This window comes from Trematomus bernacchii, unplaced genomic scaffold (genome assembly GCF_902827165.1).
Source record: "Trematomus bernacchii unplaced genomic scaffold, fTreBer1.1, whole genome shotgun sequence".
NCBI lineage: Eukaryota > Metazoa > Chordata > Actinopteri > Perciformes > Nototheniidae > Trematomus > Trematomus bernacchii.
In genome coordinates this window covers 4,505,619-4,521,615 of record NW_022987608.1, presented here as the reverse complement: position 1 = coordinate 4,521,615, position 15,997 = coordinate 4,505,619, and the positions used below count along the sequence as shown (strand labels likewise).

The 15,997-nt window shown below is 39.7% G+C and overlaps 1 protein-coding gene across 1 annotated transcript in view; it reads right to left on the bottom strand.

Moving 5' to 3' along the window:
* dock4b (dedicator of cytokinesis 4b) overlaps positions 1–15,997 on the bottom strand; it is a 115,189-nt gene that overhangs the window by 48,714 nt on the left and 50,478 nt on the right. Inside the window, 8 exon segments of the mRNA XM_034131376.1 lie at positions 628–728; positions 1,693–1,776; positions 1,941–2,038; positions 3,089–3,242; positions 5,408–5,514; positions 7,761–7,923; positions 8,665–8,789; positions 11,620–11,745. Of these exon segments, the coding sequence (XP_033987267.1) occupies positions 628–728; positions 1,693–1,776; positions 1,941–2,038; positions 3,089–3,242; positions 5,408–5,514; positions 7,761–7,923; positions 8,665–8,789; positions 11,620–11,745 (958 nt within the window).

Sequence of the window (15,997 nt, the reverse complement as noted above, 5' to 3'; positions counted from 1 at the left end):
ATTCAAATGACACAGCGAATATATTTGATCTTAAAATGAGAGACAGGAGCAATACAAATCTGTTGTTGCTTAAATAAAACTCGTTAAATCTGGGGAGACATTTCAAAAGGGTGGCTTCAATTTGGCGAAAAATATGTCAGATTACTGAATAAGAGGATTTCCAGGACTGAATGGTTCCGTATTAATAACTTCAGATAGTTATAATAACTGCTGTGTTATTCAATTAAGGTCTGACACTTGGAATCAAAGAATATTGCTTATTAAAGAGTTTCAAAGGGAATGGATTTGACAGCATGATCCGTGCGGGAGTATGCAAAGCCTGAACAAAATGTAAAAGAGAAGAAGACGGAGCCAGCACGGTATCCTAACAGGTACAGAGAGTGTGAAGAAGACGCTGGTGAGAACAGCAGGTTGTGAATATATGGGAGGAGAAATGAGGAGGAATATATTTCCCCCTTTCATCAGCCAGGGGGCAGCATAAGCATTTCATTCACACTAGTGTTGACTAAATCTCAGCTCTGACGCAGGCTGGCCATGTGATACAGCGAGTCATTAGAATACAATGCATCAGAGAGGCAGCATTGTTGGACTCACAGACACATCCTGGGAGGAAGAGACGTCACATACCTGTAGGACAGAGCTCCAGCAAAGTGGCTCTCGATGTACGTGTCCATGACGGGTTTGAAGTGCTGGAATTTACTGTCCTGGAGGAGGTTTATGATATGCACCTGGAAAGAAAAATACGAGATATTGTAAAGAAAAATAGTCTTTGACATAGCATATTATTTTTTGTGCAAGTATTACACTCCTAAAGAAGCTTTAATAGCTTCCCACTGAGTGTTTATCATGCCATCAAATAGAAATATTGTATGTGATTAGTTAAAAGATAAATCTAAGTTAGAAAACCATCATTAGTTTTCAGGTTCATATTTGTATTTTGTGCCTCTGCTTTGACATGTCTGCATGCTTTAATGTTCAAAAAGGTCTTTATTTGTCTCATACTGCCTGTGCTGCAGCACTTATTTTCACCCTCTGTCTGAAACCAGAGCCCACTCTGCTCTGATTGGTTAGCTGGCAGGTAGCCAATAGAAAAGTGTCTATAGAAGGAGTGTGTGGGAGAACAATTGTGATGTGCAGAGTCAACTGTAACACCTCAACGCTTGTGTTTCATATTGAAAACCCGTAAAAACACGTAAAAAAAGATTAAGCCCATTTCTAAGTTGGACCCTAACTTCCTCACGTAATTCCAGCACGATGTTGGACTTAAAACATTTGGAATCAGGACACAATGTGAGATTTCAAAGAAGGAATACAAATTGAACAGACCGAGCTGAAAACATTTCGACAGTGGCTGCTCAAAGTCCTCCATGTTTCCCTATTGTTTTGCGACGCGCTGAATTGGTCCGCCACAGAAGATAACTCCACATGTCCGACTCGTTGGATTGATCTCCAAATCACAAACTGACTAGACCTTATTATCAGTGATAACGCCACGCTGAGAGTGTGTTCATGTGTCAGCGTGACACTGATGCAGAGAGAGAAAGAGGGATCGATCACAGGCCTCACTCCATCGGTGCAGTGCAGCGTGACCGGGGGGAGATTGCTTTCTCTGTGGCGTTACATCACCAGATCATTCTCTAAAACACTATGAGAGCAAGTATGACAATTTATGGGAATTAGTAAATGATTTACCAGGGAATCGAACACCTTGAGTCCATATCTCTGAGAGCTTTCATCCAGAATCCCAAAAAGAGTATCCAGCGTGTCCTGTAGAAACTGATAAAAGGGAGAGTGAGCTTTAAATGAACTTCAGTTTTCGAACATCTTCTCAACCTGACCTTCAAAAATGAACTGAAATCAAATCAGAAACAGTCAATACTACAAATGCCAGGGTAGCGCGAGCAAATCAGTCCCTGAGAATCGTTTTTTCGTGCACCTACTTTGACAATCTCCGAGCCATCGATCTCCTTCAGCTTGGAGAGGCTGTCGTTGATCCTCTCGGGGTGCGCTCGCCACTTCAACAGGTCCAGCATGTCTCCTGGAGAAAAGACGAAAAGGGGGAGATGGAGAGAGCCATAACAGGAAATTAAGGAGATACAGAAATGCAGGATTATGTGGATCACAAAGCATCACCCCACCCTTCAATTATCGCCCCAAAACTCCACAGAATCCAAACAAATGATGACATTTTGAAGTGTGGATGGATAAAAAGTCATTTTCCTGAGCCGAGGTCCCCAGACACACGTATGAATAAAACATAAGCCTGGAGAAGAAAGTGTTTTCGCTGTCTCTTTGGATTTGGTTCAACCTGAAGTGTGTCATTTTTTCCACCAGTGAATGTGTGTGTGCATGTGTTTGAGGGCATGACAAATGTTTTCACAAGTACATTTTGAAATCAAAAACTCTAAAATACTTGTTAATGCATTCAGCAACACAATCAAACGTATACAGGAAATGAACAGCCTGTTGCAAGTGAACTGTGCCTGTAGCCTTTCTGTTTATACACTCTACTGTCTGCTTAATGAGGTTAAACATGATTTATGTTTCAGTGTTTTTCAACTCTGGTACAACAGTGATTGTGTCTTTGGAATTGGAAATTGAAATACAAGACATTTCACTGTTTTGTTGTGCCTTTTGTCAAGTGTTGAAGTCACAGTCTTTGGCAAGAACAGTTCTATGTATACCCTAGCACTAAAGCACGGTACTTACTAGTCTATGAATATTGGTTTACAGCATGGATTGGTAACCTAACAGTGTTTTATAAAACACCTTGCCAATACATAGAAACAGCCATGAAGGTAATACGATCTATCTATCTCTTTCCAGCTATCTATATGTTCTATTTCTATCTATAATCTATGTAAATATATCTATATCTATCTACAGTATATCTAGTTACATCCATCTATATCCATCAATATCTACATGTACAACAATCTACAGTATCTACATCATGTGTAGACCAATCTATATCTATCTACAGTATGTACATCCATATATATCTCCATCCATTCATCCATCCAAAGTCAAATACAAAAATGGGGCTAGTGTTTGAGTTTCAAAATGTCAATCCCTGCTAGTAGTTTACCGTTCTGTGTGAGCTTGGTGGAGCAGAGGAAGCTGGTGATCCAGAAGGACTCCTTGGTGCCTTTCAGCGTCTGGTTGTTGGACGGCAGGTTGGCCTTGGAGAACGGCTGCTTCAGGTACCGAGAGCACTCTGCCAGGCTGGTGTTCTCCTCACACTGGGAACAAGGAGGGAAGAAGGGAAAACACTAATTTGTTACGTGGTACTGAAGATTAGGAAGTATTTTATGCTACAAAAATCTCATAGACTTCTATACATTCTCAGAGGCATAGGTTGTAAGGCAATAATAATTAAGAGATATTAAGCTATTGCACCTAATTAATCACACATTTTGGGGATGTAATGCTGCTTTTAAGGCTGCTGCTGAGGCCTCTTTGAGCCTCCACACAGTTTGGACTGATTCTACTGTGTCTATTTTGGGTCTGAGGAGAAACTAGGCCATGCCAGTTTCATTGAGCTTTTCAGAAACTTCCATCTGGCATGAAAACGGAAACCTTTTCCCCCTTCTCAACGGTGGGAACACACAGGGTTGTCCTCTAAAACGGGCAGGTTAGGGGGGTTCGGTAGGACTAAATCTGGACACTTGAGAGGGAAAATACAAATGACAGGAGTTGTTTTTTGTATATAATGTTCAAAATACTTCACCAGGAAGATAGATAATGATGCTTTTGGTCACTGTTCTGCCTCGCTGCCAATAAAATGTATGCATGCTTTCCTGTGCTCTGCAGAGCCTGAGGTTTACGCACACACCCTTCGCCTGCAGCTGAGGAAATCCATGGAGTCTGCAATTATTCTGAATTACACCCAGGACGGTCTCGCAGTACAGTAGCTCTTAACTGGGGATGCTGGCCATTTTATTTGCTTTGATGTTGCAAAACCAAAATTGTGTGAAAACAGTGTGTGAGTGTCTGCAAAAAAGGTCTGCAGGAAACGCACATGCTAAATAGAAATAAAGAGATTGTTCCTCAAATGAAATGAGTATGCATGATGTGTATTTTGTAAATTGTGAAGTTTTTTTTATGCATGCTTCTTAGGTACTTTTAAGCTGTCTTTGGCTCTTTTCTGCTGTAACAATGTAAATGTCCCCTCTGTGGGACGAATAAAGGTATTCTGATTCTGATCCACATGTCTCTTTTACATGCACAGGCAAACACACATACATTTACACTCTCTGGCGGTTTAGTGAAACACACAGCTTGAACATGTTACGTGAGTAGACATGATAACACAATGGCAACATTTTGCAATTCAGAGTAGATGATTTCACATAATCATACACACGAGTGTCCGAAGTAGCCCTGTGTGATGCAAAACAGTGAGTGGGTTACCAAGCTGCAATTTACCAACAAACTGAATTACCTTTTTTTGCCTTTCGTCCACTGTGAACAAATATTATAGTTAAATAACTATATCCTTACGCTTTGGTGGCAGCCTTAGCTAAGAGGAATTTGAGGCCCTTATTTAAGTGCTCCATCAATATGTAATAAAGGACCAAAAGGTGGCTCTACTTGGAGTAATACCAGAAGGCATTGATGGAAGAGCAAGGAAATTACTTTGACTAATATTACCAACATTAGCAATTAAATGTGTCACAATAATAAGACCTGACCCAATCTATCAGATTAAAATAAATGACATATTTGCAGGGACTTCAAGAAGATATATATATTAAAAAGGTCCTGCTATTGCTGTTCTAGTATAGTGAAGCGATCCAATTTCCCCAGGCAGCCATACTAGTATCTCCAACACTCTTCCCCCATTTTTATTTATTAATGGATATATATTTATAATATTATAATTATTTTAAAAGATGTATTTTATTTATATTAATATATATGTTTATTTTGTTCCTGTCCTTAAAACATGTGTATAGACTATGTGACTTGAGCTAAAGGAAAAAGGAAACAAAATAGGCAAAAGTGTGAAAATGTTTGTATAAATTGCTGAAACTGAAGTAAAACTAAGTTCAATTCTATTTTAAATTATATTCTATTTTAAATATCAAGGCCTTAAAATTGACAGAATGGCACATTGATAAAGGCAAAGTATCTTAAATGTTCATACTATGCATATCACTCTCTCTCTCTATATGGGAATATACTGTACCAATTTGACAAGAAGAGACAAAAGGGGCAATGCATTGAAAAAAGTTCAATTATCCCATTGCTTAAAAAAAAGAGTCATATTTACATCCAGGGGATTTTTTCTGCAACCAAGCAGAGTCTGTACATGTGCCAACAACAAATACCCTGTAAAGCACAAAGTCAATCTGAAGCCATGTTTGTGATTCAAAGTGTTTGAGGAGAGGGTCTGAAGGTTTACCTTGTGGATAATGAGCTCATGGTTGCCATCTGGCAGCGTCCTGCCGTCCTCCTGCATCAGCGGAACAAAGGAGTATCCAAACAGTTTCTTCTCTCCCTTGTCTTTAGCTGTCACACAACAACACATGGACACGGCAATGAGTCCAAAATACACCAGACTGCGTGAAATGAACAAGACTATTGTTGTGATGCTGGTTCTTTTCAATGTTATGCAATACGTTTAAAAAGATAAACTGATGCTCAGCTTTCAGTTTGTTTATTATCCAATGGTTTAAAATCAGTCCATTGATTGCTTATACATGTAGCAAAACACAAGCATAGGGAAATAAAGCTTGCAAAACAACAGTGCAAACAATACAGGTTAGAAAATCATTGCAAATGTTTATCAAGGAAGCAAAAATAAGATGTTTTTAAGTTACTCTTCGAGGGCCTGATTAATGCGGGCTGCTGTTTTTTTAAGCAGCTTTCTGGATGCTCTGGGTATAATTTGCATCATGGACATATGTAATCCGATGTAAGTGCTGCTTTATTAATAATGTGATAATCTGCGCACAGCGGGAAGTGAAAAGTGTAGCGCCAGGAAGTTTTCTATTTCCTTTCATTGCAACACACCACTTTAAGCAGCATCTAAAAGGCCTGGGTTAGTGTGTGTGTGTGTGTGTGTGTGTGTGTGTGCGTGCGTGCGTGCGTGCGTGCGTGCGTGCGTGCGTGCGTGCGTGCGTGCGTGCGTGCGTGCGTGCTTGCGTGTGCAATACAAGGAAAGTTGTTGTCTACAAGACCGAAGACTGCAAACTTTTGCTTTTTGTTGTGTGTGGTTATTTTCGGACAGGTGTTCCTTATCTATAACACCTCATCGCCTCGGGCAATAGGAGATTAGGAAAGATTAAGTGGCACTGTGTGAAACTCAGGCTTAGCTGAGCTTGGCAGACCAGGTAGAAATCACCTTTAAACCGTCTAGTGAAAGAAAAAAATACCTGCTCATACAGGAAAATAGTACAAATTGTTTCATTTTTTGTAAATATGACAGAACCTACCTATTAACAAACAATCAGCTATAACAAAACAGAGTATTGGATGCTGATGCACACCTTAAGCACCATTTGGGTACAACACATGGCTGCCAAAGCAAAAGAACAATAACTGCACGATGAGTACAAAAACCAATGTCATTTTAAAGCATATTCCTACAAATGGAGCTTACCGTTTTGCCCTAATTGAAACTGAGTGTCTGCTAATCATATTTCTACAGGCAGGTTGTCGTTGAGTTTGAGAGCCCTAATAGTTTGTATAATACAGTTCCGTGTCACCACAGGCTGAAATTGGGCTCTTAATGTGCAGCCCCTTGGGTAGCGATGGCAGCCCTGAGAGCAGTAATAAGGCTAACATATCTCCTGCACACAGACTCACAGCCTGGCTGCAAACGGCATAATAATATCAGCTTCCTCTCTGCAGCCCAGAAAGTGGGAGGAGAGGATGAGAGAGCGCAGTATTTTGGTCCTTAATTAAAGTTTTGCCTCATTAGGAGGTGAGAAGTTGAGACAAAGTAGACTAATTATCAAAAGGCAAAAACAAGTGCACATTTATACACTTGGACGTTGTGTTTTTGGGGAATGGCAGCCGCCTCTGGGTATTATTGTGCTTTTCTTGCTTCCTAACAAAGGAGTGGTGCAGTCATTGTGTTTTGTTTATAGTCTGACCTGGAAGTGAGCATTGCAAAGGCTTCCTCTGCTAAAAGCAATGGGACTTTTCCATTGAATTCAGAAACAACATAATATCTTTGGCAAACACACATTTATGATACTTTTACATCTTGTTCCGTAGCATAATCTTCATTATATTGTAGGCGTAAATAGCTAGTGTAATGCAATAAACAAACTACATCATGGCCGCATGACTCCATATCACCACCGCTAAGCTAAAGACCACTAATGTTTGGCGTGATGACGTTTAGTAGACTTATTTAGCCACATGTTAGCAACGGCCAATTTGCAAGTCTCATCATCACAAGTATGAGCTTGAACCCTTTACCATTGTGGTGTGTAATTTAAATATTTTATGTCGTAGAACTAAATGTAAAAATGATCCTTAACGGAAGACCTTATTTCGGAAATCTAACCAAAAACTAATTCAAAAAGCCTTTGACAACTTCGACACGAAATGCAAGAATGCCAACTCATTTAGGGGTTTAGGACTCATTCCTGCACCACTCTTTACATCCCCTTGATAATAGGCTGAAGGCAAACCTCAGCCATTCACTTCTAAACATGCTGCACATGCTCTCAGCCTGGAGAAATGTGTTCACTCATCCTTAACTCAATATAATAAAGGTTATCCACCCTCCTGTTCCCACTTACTAGAGCAGTGTCTGAACTCAAAGCGGACGTGGGACCCTCGAAACATGTCGACAGGGATGGGCAGTTTGATATGCTCCGCCCAGCGGGGGCTGTTGTTGTGGTACAGCACCAGGGAATGGTATTCATCAGCACCTGGTTCACCGGCACCGGCAGCCACGTGACTCTGAGGGACACAAAGAAGAGTGATTAAGACAGACTCAAAGGGGGAAGTATGCAAATAAAAAAACAGGAAGTGAAGAGAGGAAATGAGAGGCCCGGCTTAAGAATTACAGAATAAGTTAATGAGTCACACGGTGGTGTATTAAAAACCTGTCCACACACCGCAAATGCCAATGAAGTGAGAATGACGTGGTGTGCGTGTGTGTTTATGTGTGTCAGAGTGGTGCGGGCAGCAGGGGTATATTTGAGTCTATTTTCTGTTCAAGGCCGAGGCAGCGCAGGAAACCACAGGAGCAGACTGTGACAGCGCTGCACCAGAAACGGGCAAAACACGGGAGAGACACTCTCATCTGGGTCAGCCATATTTAAATGAAGAGTTCTGCTCCAAAAAAGACACCAGCTATTAAGAAAACAAACGGAGATAACTGAGGACTCTAATAAGGCATTTAATATCATTTAACAAAGTGGTTACTGTAACTGTGAAAAACAACATATTTTCCTGGTTCTTGCAAAATAATAATAATACATTTTATTTAAGGCGCCTTTCATGACACCCAAGGACACCGTACAATTTGTTAAATATTCTAAGAGGCAAAAGCAACAGGACATGATAAAAACACAAACATACCATCATGGAGAGGACAATTAAAGTGGACACAAATGATTGGGAAAAGGTATTCAGGGGACAGATGATAGAGAGCAAATGGCGACTTATAAACTGTTGCTGAATAAGATAAAAAGTTACCTTGAGGACCTGTCCGTCGATATCCAGCACATAGACGGTGATCTCTACGTTCCTGGCGACGCTTTTCCCACCCTTCTCAAACTCTCCTTTCTCCAGCGTGATGTAAAGGTCATTCCTCATCTCTCCTGCAGGAACAGGAAGGTAACAAACCAACAGGGCATTGATTATGCATACGAGCAGGCATTATTAATGATCGTTCAGAAGCCTGATGAAAGATTTTGCCGTAATGCTTCACGACAGGGGGGCGGACAGCATTTAGATGAGTGACATTTAATGAAATATTTTCTGCTGACGTGAAGCCCAAGCATGAGTTATGACCTTCCAGCACAAAAGGAAACAAGATTTAAATCTGATGTCAGTACTGTAAAATCCATAGTCTTTGATTACAGAAGCGTAACCAGAGGAAAAGCGCTCCACCTACTTAGCATTGCACTCATATAACATTGTCAAAGCAAATCGATGCAGATATATCTTTTCATTTCACACTTGCTTCTTCCTTTCACGAAAACTGGTGCATACGTTACCCAGAATGCAACACACACAACAATGGAGAGAGTTTGATGTGTAATGCTAGTAGCAGCTAATGTAGCCAAGCAGAGATGGGAAATGGGTAACAGATATATGGTCACTCCCGTTTTTCATACCTCCACACCCCAAAATTATTAATATATATATATTTTTTTACATCACTTTACTTTGGCCTCAACCAAGACTCACTCCAGTGACATCCATTGAGGTAATTAAATGGATTTAACACCCTTTTTTTTCTTTCTCTTAAAGATTCATAACACTTGTTTCCCACAATTGCAGTAGTACTCCTAGGATATGAAAATAGATTTTAGGAATTTCCCTTTAATAGACTTCTTTTAAATTCTACATGCAGAGGTTAGTGCATATGTGCTTCATATGTATACAGTTAAATAACATAAAATAATCAAATGAAGAGAAACTTGAGATAGCAAGGTGTCAAATGTTATTCTCCCACCGTAATCCCACACTAGCTATAAAACAACTTAACAACAATGCATTCTTAAAATGCATAAAATACAGCCCATTTATATACTAACTTGGTAAATGTAACTGCTTAATCATCTATCTTAGTTTAAAAAATCTGACAAATAACCCCATTCCTAAAAATGGTGGTACAATCTGTAAAAAGAGTTCGAGAAAATAATCACAAGAAGTAATATTCTACATCTTTTTGATATGTTTGCAGCTGAATCTACAATGACAGTGCCAGGCACACTTTTATTTCCTTCTGTGGGGGAAGTGGAAATGTTGCAATGCCCTCTGGGTAATAGAGAGGACAGGCCTGTTTCCTCTGCAGCCGGCTGTAGACACACACATTTTTAAATCGGTTCCCTATATAGCTTCTGTTGTGTGTGTGGACATCATATCTCAATCTGGAGGGTCAACATTGATTTTCTCTCAACAACAGTAGCCATGGTAACATGTGGGACCATATACAGCCATACTGTACACTTGCTTCACACACAAAGGGTGTGAGAAGGCAGATACACAAGGAGGCATTTTCCTAATGTACAAGAAGAGAAAGGGGTGGAGATGGGGAAAATATACAGATACAAATCAGGAAAAGAGACACAGACAAAGAGGGAAAGACGTTTCCTTAGCCTAAAGGCAAACTCACACCGGCAAGTGTGACAGCCCTCAGCGTTAAGGGGTTTGTAGTGAGACAAAGACAAAGACAGAGAACATAAATCTATGTTAGTGAGGCGCTGGGGGACCCACAGTCCGTGGTTCCTCTTTATCCGTGTGACCAGACAGCACACCTCACTTATTTAAAAGAACGGCTCTCTGTGGAAAGGAAAAAGTCCCTTGATGTCCAGACAGAAAGCTCATTCAAACCCTTTTTCTTCCCTTTCTAGGTTTTTTTTCCACAGTCTGTGCTAACGTCTTTATTTCATCTTACATTCAAGTGGTTGTACATTTTGTTTCCACGGCAACAAGACCTTATCAAGCTAAGCCTGAGGGTCTCTGCAAGGGGTCCGTGTGATTTATAGAAGAAAGCTATTTAAGTGATGCCTTTCTAACTGAAACAACCTTATTATTTTATCTTTCTGAGAGCACCCTTAGGTGGAATTCTAATATCACACTCGCGCAATACGATGTCAAGTGTTACCAAGGCAACTATGTTAGATAATATAATGCCCGGTCAAAGTACTGTACAAACACTAGACAATACATCAGCCTCAAAAAGGTGCAATATTATTTAATGTATTGACATTTTATATAGAAATAAATGATGTATGACTCCTGATTGATCCCCAGTTTATGATTGTTTATTCACACCTGCTGCCTGGTAAGTCCCACTTTCGTATACCTGTCTAATGCATAGGAAATACAATGCGTTATTTATGTCTGCAGCAGCAGGTGCAGCACTTTATGGGGAAAGAGCCAACATGCTCAGTCCAGGGCTGTTTTTCTTATGTATACACTTATGTGAGTAAGTGTGAATGTCAGTGTGAATTTGTTTGTCATCTATATGCATATTAGCCTCGACAACAAATGTCATGGATAGGATAAGTGATTTCAATAATAAATGGTTGGAATAACCACCATGGGAAAGAAAAGCAACTTCAACAGGAAATCAAAGGACAAGTGCGTCAGTGCGGATAATTCTTTGATAGCCTCTTGAATGTGTAGTGGGGAAAACACCACAGCAGTGAATGTTTAGCACCATGATTTGATTATGGAAGTACTGAAGTCCTTAGAAGCTGATTTTACTATAAGAATGTTTTTGTTAAAAGATAACATAGGATAGGAACATTTTAAATAACATAAAAAACACTGTATCACCATTTATTAGTGTTTTACTAGCCTCTCAGGGCTTCTGTCCAAACCAACAGGACTGGGGAAGTTCATATTATAGGAGAGTAATAGCTAAATATCAAATGAGTATTACTCAGGACATTGAGCTTGTTTATGGTGTCCTACCTGGCATGATGACATCAGAGAAGCCCAGTTTCCTGGTGATAGACACACCCCGCGTGAAGAGGACCATGTACTCTCGTCTCAGCTGCTCTATGTCGCCGTGGAGGAGCTGGAGAGCCACTGCCAGACCTAAAAGAGAATAAAAATAACAACATTTTAAATCTGAAATATCATATATAACAGCCTTGATCTTCCCTCCCTTACCTCTTGCCAAAGCCACTCAATAAAAAACTAAAATTATTATCATAACCCTATTCCCAACACAATAAACAATCTTTTAATGGTGAGCTCAGGAAAAAATAGCATTCACAAGGGCATATTTTCAGTTTTATTACAGTCACGTGGACTCGTGAACCACACAACTACAGTTATACCTGCCAACAGCAATACTTATGTATGGTATGAAGCATACACCCCCACATACATACACCAAAAATGCAAAGCCTGTGATTCACCCCGAGCTCTGTTTTATTAGAAGGAAATCCTACAAGAAAGCTGTTGCCTCAAATCAATATCTTTACGCAAAAACTCCAAATGTCAGCTGAGCTAAATTAATCCGACTTGTATTTATAGCTCAATACACATTTTCCTCATGTCCAGAGTGTTTTTGTCTGTCCATGCTCATGACAAGGGAGATGCAGATAAACACACAGCTTAACAGCAAGGGAGTGTGTAAGAGACATGATGGTGATGATTATTATTGTTGTGGATGTTTTCAGGAGAGTTGGGAGGCAGTGGTGAAACGGTTCATTAGCGGCGAGAGGTTTCAGTCACGGAGAGTCCACAAGGCAACGTGACTTGTTTGCAAACCAGGTCGCAAGATGCCAAAATGCACTGCATTACAATAGGCATAGAGCAGTAAAAAGGCTGGGAAGTTAAAGAGAGAAAGGGTTTCAAAGTCGTTTGGCTTGTTAACACATAGAAATGTTGTATTCCTTAAATGTAATCCTTCAAATTAAACGCAATATAACCAGCATTATTCCTAAAAGAAAAGGCAATCCCAGACTATAAGGGTAAATTGTAGCACCAATAGTGAAAATGCTAATATGCTAAAATACCTAAGATATGAATATAAACTTATTTTGATTAAGAGATTAACTATATTTTTGACATTGACCTGTCTTTATAGCCACTATCAGTATTTCTATTGACATCAATAGCAGTACATTTACCACAAAAAAAGACGTGGCTGCTGCTGCTCTGCTAACTTTAAGCTAGCTATCTTTAGCGGGAGTTTAAGCTGCTGCCTCTTTTTGTTTTGCGGAATATCAACCCAAACTACCATCCTAACACTTAAGTAAAGTGGATGTCTTTTAATTACAGATAACAGCAAGAGAAAGGGTTAAAATGTAGCTTTAGGTTTAGCTTGAGCTAGCTCAGTAGCTAGAGTAGTTAGTGTGATGGTGCGTCAAGTGTTCACATAAGTGTAGTAACTGTGGTTTGGCGTGGTTTAAGGCTTGGTTTTGTAGCTTCTGCAAAGTTTACATCCCTTTTCGATACATTTCACATTTTATGTCGTAATACTTTCATGTGGTAAAACAGACAGTAAAAAATCAGAAACTGGTCTGAGCTTTGACCAAAAGTATGGGAAATGCGGTTTGGCTTTGTAAGGCAGTACACAGCTTTGCATTATATGGCAAAGATTACATCTGGAAGGAAATCAACAAAAACCACAAACAGACCATCAGTGTGTGGTGTTGGTAAATGTGAAGGTTGAAAGGAGAGTCCCATTATGTTGAGGGGTGATTTTTGGGTCTCATCTGAATCCCCCTTAATGTTGATCAAGCCCTTAGCATTTATACACCAACTCACACGCACAAGGAGGCTCATCATGCTACTGCTGGGCTACAATTAGGCAAACCAGCCTCATAGATATTCTCTTCAGTAGAAGTAGCTGACTGTAAAAAAAGTCAACCTTTGATGCCCTCAGCCCACCCAGTGTGCCTCTTCACAAACTCCAAAAACAGAGGAAAATAAAACACAAAAACAAAACAGTGGAGTTGTCGCAGCCTCTGTTGTCACTGCCTACGCTCGTGGAGGTGGAAGCTGAATTATCTACGTGACCTGACTCATGCACAGCCAGATTCTTATGAAACCCTTTTTTTTTTTTTTGGATAACATGAAATCAACATCGCCGCCATCATCTCCCTCTCTCGTCTTTTGAATTACCCCAAAAGCCCCCCTGACCCCTGAAAGAGACGAGTAAACAAAATGGAGGTAGCCATTAGTCCACATGTGAACAAAATACCTGTCTCACTGCGTCTTTATTACCCATCAGCCCAGGGTTCTTTATATTTTAAGGGCATTGCATTTGTCTCTCCCCGGCTAATTGGCTGCTAATAGGAGCCTTCTGGCACACTGCCAGCTCTGTTTAAAAGAACCACCACACAGCGAGACAGCTTCACACACACACACACACACACACCAGGATGCACGACACGCTCATACAAATATGGCAAGGTGCACACAATAATAAACAAGTACACTGATGTACACACAAACACACTTACGTTATCTCACAACACTGCACACTCAGTTTAATTGCCCTCCTGACACTAAGTGTAATAAATTGTCGCCCTTAAATTATGTATGGTGTTTCATAACTCCGGCACGGACGTTTTCACGGGGACAAAGTGGAGAGGAGACACCGACCTGTTTGCTAAAGATGAAATATTCTCTCCAGTTGGCACATTTTGTGTCGGGGCCAGACAAGCGGCTCAAGTGTTATCTGTGCCGTTATGTTGCTCAGCGGTAGAGTAATTGCCCTTTGGGAGGAATTGACTTTTCAGACAAGGATGTACCCGGTGTAAAAGGTGCTGCCAGTGATGCTGTGCACAGCTGTTCTGAATGTACAGGGAGCACAGTGAAAGTACAGGGATTTAGTAACCTTGTTTTCGTTTTTTATGTGTGTAAGATATTGCACATTGTTTTGGGCTAACACCAAACTTGTCCGCATACAACTATTTTTTACACAATACTACAACTTTTAAAATTGCATAGCTCTTCCCCTTATTAATTCCGGTATAACGTACATATTTCTTTACAGAATTAATAATCATATTCTTAAAGAATTTTGTTTTCTGTATATTTTGATTCTTGTAAACATTTACTTTTTCAGTTTTTTTAATTTAGATATTTTTTACATTTTAATGTCTCTTTCTGTGTTTATGTAAGCACCATACCTGCACACCAAATTCCTTATATGTATATACACTGAATTATTTTGTTTTCAATTCTAATATGATAAATGAAACCTCATGTTTACTTCTTAATATCTTAAATTATTCATTTTTTTAAATCAATATCAAATTAATTTACTGTTAGTGGCGGAAATAATTTTTGAATAAACTTGACTTCAAGTATGTTACCTAAAGATTCAGGACTCTTCTCTATTGCACTTTAAGAGAGGAAACACTGAAGTTAATCAATGGATAAATTCCCCTAAGCTGACAGCTACTCAATAACTCACATCCAGGAGTTCGAGGATAAACTCCTGAAAAATAATCACTTACACGTGTGTATGATGGATGATGTGTGCATACTCATGTCGAAGGAAAGCAAACACATGTTTGACACTTTGATAAAAGAGGAAGGCACCATGCTTCTTCCTGCCAGTATTATTATCTTCCTAATCTGTGTATTTAATTGTTTTTGATACCGAGAATGATTAATGAAGCTTGAAAATGTCATACATGACGCGTGAAACACTAACAGAGGAAGCCACATGTCTGCAAGTGTCAGCGAGGGGAGGTCTTAACATCAACAATGATATCCGTCTGTATAAAATCTGATAACAAGCTGTGATAAAACAGCCAGTCGACAGTCTAAGCAGCAAATAAAGCTGATGTAAGAACGTGATAACGATTGTTGTTGTGAGATAAGGGAACTGCTAAGTAAGTAGTTGTGTAATATTCCTATTTTTATCTGCTTTATCAGAAGTGTATTCTCACTTGTGTTGCACTTATCAGCTCAGCTCCTTACATCTCCATCTATTCACCAGCAGCACCATCATATAGGACTGTGAAGCATTGCAGTGTGAAGATGCTGCTCGGATAACGCACACTGTGTTTAATGGCTTTCTGTCAATCAATTGAATTTATTAAGATTAATCCCAAGGAAGAGCTGAGTCAGTAGATCAGTCTCACAGATACCTGACATTCCACAAATCTCTTCTCCCTCAAACAGTTATCGACTTTTTGACAGAGCAGGTCTCTAAGAATATGCATGATGGAGATGTAAGAATGCAATAAACTCACTCAAAAATCAATCCTGTTTTTATGAAACTAGCAGCAAGGTTTGCAAGAACATCATCTTTTAGACTTCTAAGACCTGTTGCTGATTTGCACATTTGCCCTTTGATGCTGCCCAGACTGTATATCCA